General features: G+C 40.0%; 1 protein-coding gene across 1 annotated transcript in view; it reads right to left on the bottom strand.

Moving 5' to 3' along the window:
- Positions 1-6,264, bottom strand: part of MAT1A (methionine adenosyltransferase 1A) — a 37,066-nt gene extending 30,802 nt beyond the window's left edge. The window contains exon 1 of the mRNA XM_018555930.1: positions 5,998-6,264. Within this exon, the coding sequence (XP_018411432.1) occupies positions 5,998-6,091 (94 nt within the window). The 5' untranslated portion in view covers positions 6,092-6,264. The remainder of the gene's footprint in view (positions 1-5,997) is intronic.
- Between the last annotated feature and the right edge of the window lie 1,201 nt (positions 6,265-7,465).

Genomic DNA, 7,465 nt, shown 5'->3' on the forward strand with positions numbered 1-7,465 from the left:
AGCAAGTCAAGAATCATTGAAAACAATAAGATCTGTTTGTAGTCACTCATCCTCCTTAATATTTTGTTGTGGGTAGTACTTACCTTATTAGTTGTGCTGCTAATTACCATGATGTACAGTAGTACTAACAATCAGAATGTACTGTAGTACTGGATATATCTAGAGGTTTTGCAAATGCCTAGGATGATGGGATTTGATAACTAGGGGCATAAATCCACATGAAAGCAAAATTGGAATAGAAATGTGAGTAGAGTGCAGGCACACAGCAGAGTAAGTACAGAATGGGGGGAATTAGAGAACATAATGTCATATTACCAACTGATGGTAAATGTCTCTCACCAGAATTTAGGGCCACAGGCACCTAGTCTTCACCAGAGCCAATAAAGTTGGACTTGTGCTGCATGACAGCTTCCACTATGCAACTCACAGGACTGCTAGCTGGACAAGCACAGACTGACAAACAGGAATAGAAATTATGTCAGATAACAGAAAAATAGCAGGAGATTTTGCCTCCTTTTTTCCTTACAGCTTTTTTGCAAGTTTCCAATAACCTGAATGCAGCTGGCTAACCCAATGGTCTAATAATAAAAGGACCCGTGTCCTGTAATGTATGATTTAGAAGAAGATATTTATCTACCAACATTTATGTGCATTGTTTTTTTGAAAACATGTGAAATGTGAAAGATATTTTTCCATAGAGCAGGAAAAAACTGCTTATGTGTATTTGAAGTAAGTGTAGCCTTCACTTCAAAGGTGGATTTCTACATTGTGTTTGCTTTTTGATTCAAAATCAGCGTTGTTTACATGCTTTGATAAGACACATGCGTGCAAGACCTTTGTGTTCAGTAGTGTACATCCTTCACACTAGTAGCACATTAAACTGCTGAAGCACACACTATACCAGGCACAAGAGTTCAGAGAAGTTAAAGAATATTGATGAGTAGTGAGCAAAACACATAGAAGTAACATCTATGCATTCAGATTATAATGGAAGTGGTATGATTTACACCAATCCTGGTTAGACCCCTGGTCAGGGATACAATCCTATAAGTTGCTGCACACATGAAGGGTAGCTAGCATTAATAAAGGAGATTCCCCTTAATCTATTCTTAGTAGTAGTAATCATGGGCAGAGCTGTAGCTAACCTATTTTGCGCTCGAGGCAAGAACAGAAAATTGTCCCCCCCCCCCCCTATGTTTTTTTGAGGAAACGAAATAAATAACAAAGAATTAATTATATTTAAACCGTTTATTTCAGTTACATAAGAAACAAAGATATGTAACTTAACATAAATATCAACTTCATAAAAAATAAACTTACAGTGTAGTTAAAGGAGAACTATGGGGTCAGGGCTTTTCCCCATAGTTCTCCTTAGGGTAACGGGAGGACACAAACTAGCGTCCTCCCGTCACCCAAAGCTCAGTATACCGCGAGCTACAGCTCACGGTATACTGAGACGCCGCAACTGAAGCTGATCCTGGCAATTCTCTCGGGATACATCCAGCTGCGGGATTAACAGCTGACTCTGCCTATCCAGAAGTCAATGGCACCGCAGCCATGCGTCCCACCCACAGTACGATCGCCGTCACCCAAATGCGTGACACATCAGTGACTGTGTTCCGGTCCAGTGGGATCTGCAAAAAAGTAGTGCATGGAGCATTTTGGCAGATCGCACTGGACCAGAATGCAGGCACTGATGTGCCACGCATTCGGGTGATGGCTATCGCACTGTGGGTGGGGGGCATGGCTGTGGTGCCATTGACTTCAATGCACTGCCACGCCCCCTCCCGCTCCAAAACAAAGTGAGCCGGCCGGGTTGTGTTCCAGTGCGTTCCAGAGGCTGAACGCACTGGAACGCACTCCTTATGGTGTGACTGGGCCCTTAAGGATGTAGGTGGGGTAGTTTGCAGGTGGGGGGAGATATTGGAGGGGGTTAGGAACATCATCAATTAGAGATGTTTTAAAAAATATGTTTATCTCTACTATTTAAATTATAGTAAAAATTATGTGGGGGGGATGCTCAATTGGAACAGTATTGAGCCCATACAGTCCCCATTGAGTATCCCCCCACATAATTTTGATTATAATTTAAATAATAGAGATAAAACTAATAGATTAGATACTGATGTGGATGCAGGTACACAGGTGTCACACATATTACTATCAGTATATCGCTCCCCTTCTTCTCCATCACTTCTACAGTACAGAAGTGATGGAAAAGAAGGGGAGTGATATACTGACTGACTGTCATTGTCACAGCATAGTACCTGAAGGCTGCAGCTCTCCCTCTCTGTCCTCTGTGTCAGATCCGATTCTCGTCAGGGATCACCTCAGGTTTCCTATGCTGGATTCGTCACTCGACATTGGGACCCGCCTCAGCCACCTCACGGCCACACCTCCCTCGCTACGTCCTCTGGCCGGCGGGAGCTCTCCTGAGTCCCGCACCAAGAGGAGAGGGACCTTCTTACTTGTTATCAGCACTCAGTTCAATAGCCTGCATCTCTGATGGTATGGAGGTGCATTAGTGCATATGGGATGGGCAGCTTGCACATCTGGAAAGGCATCATCAATGCTGAAAGATATATCCAGGTTTTAGAGCAGCATCTGCTCCCATCCAGATGACATAATTTTCAGGGAAGGTCTTGCATATTTCAGCATGACAATGCTAAACCACAAACTGCATCTATGACAACATGATGGCTTCGTAGTGGAAGAGTCCGGGTGATTAACTGGCCTACCCGCAGTCCAGTCCTTTCAATAATTGAAAATATTTGGCGTATCTTGAAATTAGAAATATGACAAAGAAGACCCAGGACTGTTGAGCAGTTAGAATCCTATATCAGGCAAGAATGGGACAACATTCCTCTCCCAAAATTCCAGAAACTGGTCTACTCGGTTTCCAGAGTGTTGTTAGAAGAAGAGGAGATACTACACTGTGATAAACATGGCCCTGTCCCAACTTTTTTGAGACGTGTTGCTGCCATCAATTTCAAAATTACCTTATTTTTTTTCTTAAAATGGTACATTTTATCATTGCATTCTGTTTTTGTAGATTTTACACAGCGTCTCAACTTTTTGGGAATTGGGGTCGTACTTCAAAAGAGTCAGAAACTTATTCACAACACTCTTTTCAGTAGAACCCACTCTGTACACTTAAGTTAAGATCAAGACAGGTGGGCTTGAAATGCTCTATTGCTTTCATTACAGTAAGGGGGTAAAGGTGTTATAACACTTCTAATGTTTTCACTTTTGCTTGGTCGAAACCATTTAAAGATGGTGGAAGGGGGGAGGGGTGAACACAAGGTAAATTACAAGGGTGAGAAGGTCAATTTTGGTGGTGTTAACAAAAATGTACTACTGTCCTTGAAAAGGAAACTATCATGATTTTGGTTCTCTCTTTTTTTTTTTTCTTAAAATGTATTTTCTCTTACAGGTCAGTAATAGTAACAGTAACAGTAACAATTACAACAGCAGCTGGAGCTCAATGAACCATGGCCAATGGCAAGGCTATAAGATTAAACAATCAGCTGTCCATAACACATGCAGTGAGAGACCCACTTTAGAAACTAAAATATCTCAGTGTTGTCAGTTTCCTGCACGGTCCCAGGCTAGGAACAGGATTACTTCCTCAAGGCCATCCAGGAAACTGAGGATGCAGAGCTTTTTCCATCCCCTAAGTGGGAATCCTACTGTGGATGTTACTGACAACTAATTCTTCCATTTCATAGCCCTGCCATGGTTCATTGGGCTCTTGCTGCTGTTATAGCTCCTGGTTGCCTTTAAAAAGTGGACACAAAGGTGCTGACCTGAAAGTGTTATTAAGCATTTTTCCAGTAAATCAGTAAATCTCCTTTTAATGCACAAGGCTTGTGCCCTTGCTCTGCTTTTTGTGTCTTAGTGTTGAATCTCCTTGATCAACAGGAACTACATTTTGGAGTGTGTTCCATTACATTCTCCTTGCTTACTGTGGGCTTTGCTGCCATTCATTGGTTTGATCTGTCTATATATTTTTTGACTGTTTTAAATGTTTTTACACTGCATATACACATTGTACAGTCTTTGTTTTACAAATACTAAACATGGTATATCATACATGACAACGCTTTCCTAGAGCCCTATAGGTTAGCTAAAGAGACAAAAGAGAAGCTTGCTTTGCACCTGTTTGTCTTTTATAAACCTACCCCATCTAATAAGTGATGAGTCACAACACTGATTACTCAAAGGGAGTCATTTATCAATACCTCTTAAATGACCTTGATTGCTATTGCTAACCTGTTGAATCCTATATTTGATTAATTTAATATATATTTTATTCATTTTAAATATTTTATATCACAAGTTAGGGACATATTTATTAACAAAACCAGTTGCATAATAGTTTCAATTATTCACACCTGTTTAAAAAGTGCTCTCTGCAACAGATAAATGGCTAAATTAACTAACAAACGAGGGGCTTTCAGTTACAGCAGAAAGAGAGAACATAGACAGACAGCCGCTATTTGGTTGCACTATAACACAAAACTAAAATGTGTTGCTTTAATAAATGAGTTCTGTGAAAAAAAATACTTTTTTTCAGTACAGCTGAGAATAATTCAATCCGAACAATGTGACAAGAAGCCTAGCGCTATACCTACTGGATGGATAAAGGACTTCATAATATTAAATGTCTTAGTATTTTTTTCCTAATAAATGAAGAAAGAAAATGTGTAGAAAACCACTATAATTTTCTTGTAAGTGGCAGTAGCAGTCTTTTTGATTCCTATAAAGAAAAGCATTAAACGAGAACTATGGGGTATCCTTTTTATCCCATAGTTCTCTTCAGGGTCACGAGAGGACATATACTAACCTCCTTCCGTGACTCAAAGCTCAGTATATAGCGAACTATTGCCCACTATATACTGAACGCACCGCAGCCAGGACGGATACTGAAAATACAGTTGAGATCTCTCTGCAGGGAGATGATCGGGAACGGAGCTAGCGACGGTATGTGTTGCATGTATTTCAATGTATTGCAATGTATGTATTGCAAAACACACAGAGTAGTTTGCTAGCTTCTGATTTGCCATTGAGGAGCTAGCAGTGTGCAGCACTAAAGTTGCTCATCACTCTCAATCAAAAGGTTGAGTGGTGTGGTGGCCTTCAGAAAGCTTGGGGCATTGAGTGATGGTACAAATATCATGTGGAAATTCGGAGGGGCTTGCGAAATGTGTGCATACTGCAAATACTGGAATCAATTTTAAGAAATGGTTAACAGGTAAAAACCCAGCTGTGCAAGCCCCTAAACAGGTCGCACATTGGTAAGGCTAAATATATAATTTCAATCCGTTTATGGCAATTTAAAATAACTATTCTTCAGTGAAACACCTTTTAATATGTAACTGCTCAATGATCCCAAGCAGGCATTTATTGTTGTACATCTGGATAACTGAACACTTAATACTGCAGTGTCTTTGTGGCATTAGCGTACACTGGTGACATGGATGAATTGCTCATAGGAATTCCACATGTCATTCACAGCAGTTTGAAGAAGACATTACCGGGCATCAAGCCAAGGACTGAAGTGTCAAATATAATTACAGCTCTCAAAATGCATATGTTATGGATATAGCAGATATATATGTACACACGTCGAGCTTCCTCTGCATTCATCTCCAATACATAAGTTAAATGGTTGTAATTTGCCAATCAGCTCAATGCTACACCAAAGCAGTACAGGTAATATTACTACATTAAAGCAAAACAGTGAAACAGAAATTTGTTAAGAGGTACCAAACTATAATAAATCTATTACAATATTATTTTGATATGTGGTTAGAGATAAAAAATATTGAATGTCTGATGTCTTTTACATTTAGCATTTCTTATGTTTTTCTCTTCTGAAAAACAAATGTATATTTTAATTTAGAAAGTAATTTCCATATATAATATTTTGCCACTAGTCAGTTGATAGTCAAGTGTGTTTTCTATATTCTTTTTATGTTTAACTTATCAACTTACCAGGATGTCCTTCTCCCACAGATTCTGACGTGAACATGAAAGCTCCAACATCTTCCTTTGAGTGGTCATGTAAACCATCTACTGGTCCATTCATGTTGAAGTGTTAAATATATCAGGTTTATGGAATAGGAAATCTGTTCCTGTGTGCAATGTGCAGAGCTGAAAGCTAAGAGCTGTTTTTTTTTACCCAGCGAGGCTGAAAGGTCTCGTTGCTGCCTCTGGCTAAGTTGACGGTGTGTGTTTAAGACTGTACACGCCTCTCTGTGTGTCACAGATCCCTTTGAGCTGTCAGTCAGTCAAGCTCTCCTATATATGGGAAGTGAAAGTTTTTCAGTGACCATGCGGGAAGAATGTAACAAACATTTGCTTGGCAGGCAATCACGGTGTGTTTTTGCTTGTTTGCATATCCACACAATAACATGCGTAGCAATGATCACAGCAATGTTCTAGTATTTCAGTTAAAGGAAGCCTGTACTGACATAGTGGTCAACATTTCAAATACATTTCCAGGGACACCTTTTTTATTTTTCATGTAAAATGTGTATGGTTCTACATGAGGAATATTGTTCACCTATTGTACAATTTGATTTCAAAATACCGTATATGCAGAAGGATTTATCATAATAAGGACAGAAACACAGTCAAAAAGGTATTGTTCATAGGTAAAATTTATGTATTTGGTTAGCAATGTCCCCATTGCAAGATATCACCTCTTGCTCTCATGAAGCTAACGTTTTGGATTTCCCCTTTCTGTCCCTGAGATAGGTGTCACAGAGAGGTGAGTCTCACCAGTGGGGACACAACAATAAAAACCTGGAAGAGGGTCTAAGGCTGGGTTCACACCTAGGCGTATCGAATATGTGCATGTGACGCGCGTTTTAACCGCGATTCGTGGTAAAAAGACGCGCAACAAACGCGCATTTCCGAGGGCTACTTGGCTGTATCCCAATGCAAATGCGCGACAAAAACGCCCCAAAGAAGCTCCTGTACTTCTTTATTTGACGTTTTGTAGCGCGTTCATACGGCCTTTAATACGCTCAGGTGTGAACCATACCCATAGGAAATAATGAGATTTCTGTGTTTGAGCGTTTTGCAGAGCGTTCGAACACTCTACAAAACGCCCAGGTGTGAACCAGGCCTAAAGGTTGCCATACACAAGTAGATTTACGGTCGAAAATCGTGGTCTTTCGAATGAAAATCAAACAGTTGATGGTATGTCACTGATTTTTGTTTTCGATATTGGGAACAAATTTTTTCCACCGGTCAGGTTGGAAAAAAAATTTCAGACCGAATAAAAATCGATGAATCAGTGGGGTTTTCGTTCGTCAAAAAACTCAGCAAGAACATAGCACATGCGCAAAAGGAAATTGTTTCCGTCATTCGTCATAAATTGGTTGCTTAGTATGGCCAACAAACGATTTCCGAAATCGACATTTGAATAATGCTTGATGGGGTATTCGAGCTATAA

This window comes from Nanorana parkeri, unplaced genomic scaffold (genome assembly GCF_000935625.1).
Source record: "Nanorana parkeri isolate BGI_ZX_2015 unplaced genomic scaffold, ASM93562v1 scaffold218, whole genome shotgun sequence".
Lineage (NCBI taxonomy): Eukaryota > Metazoa > Chordata > Amphibia > Anura > Dicroglossidae > Nanorana > Nanorana parkeri.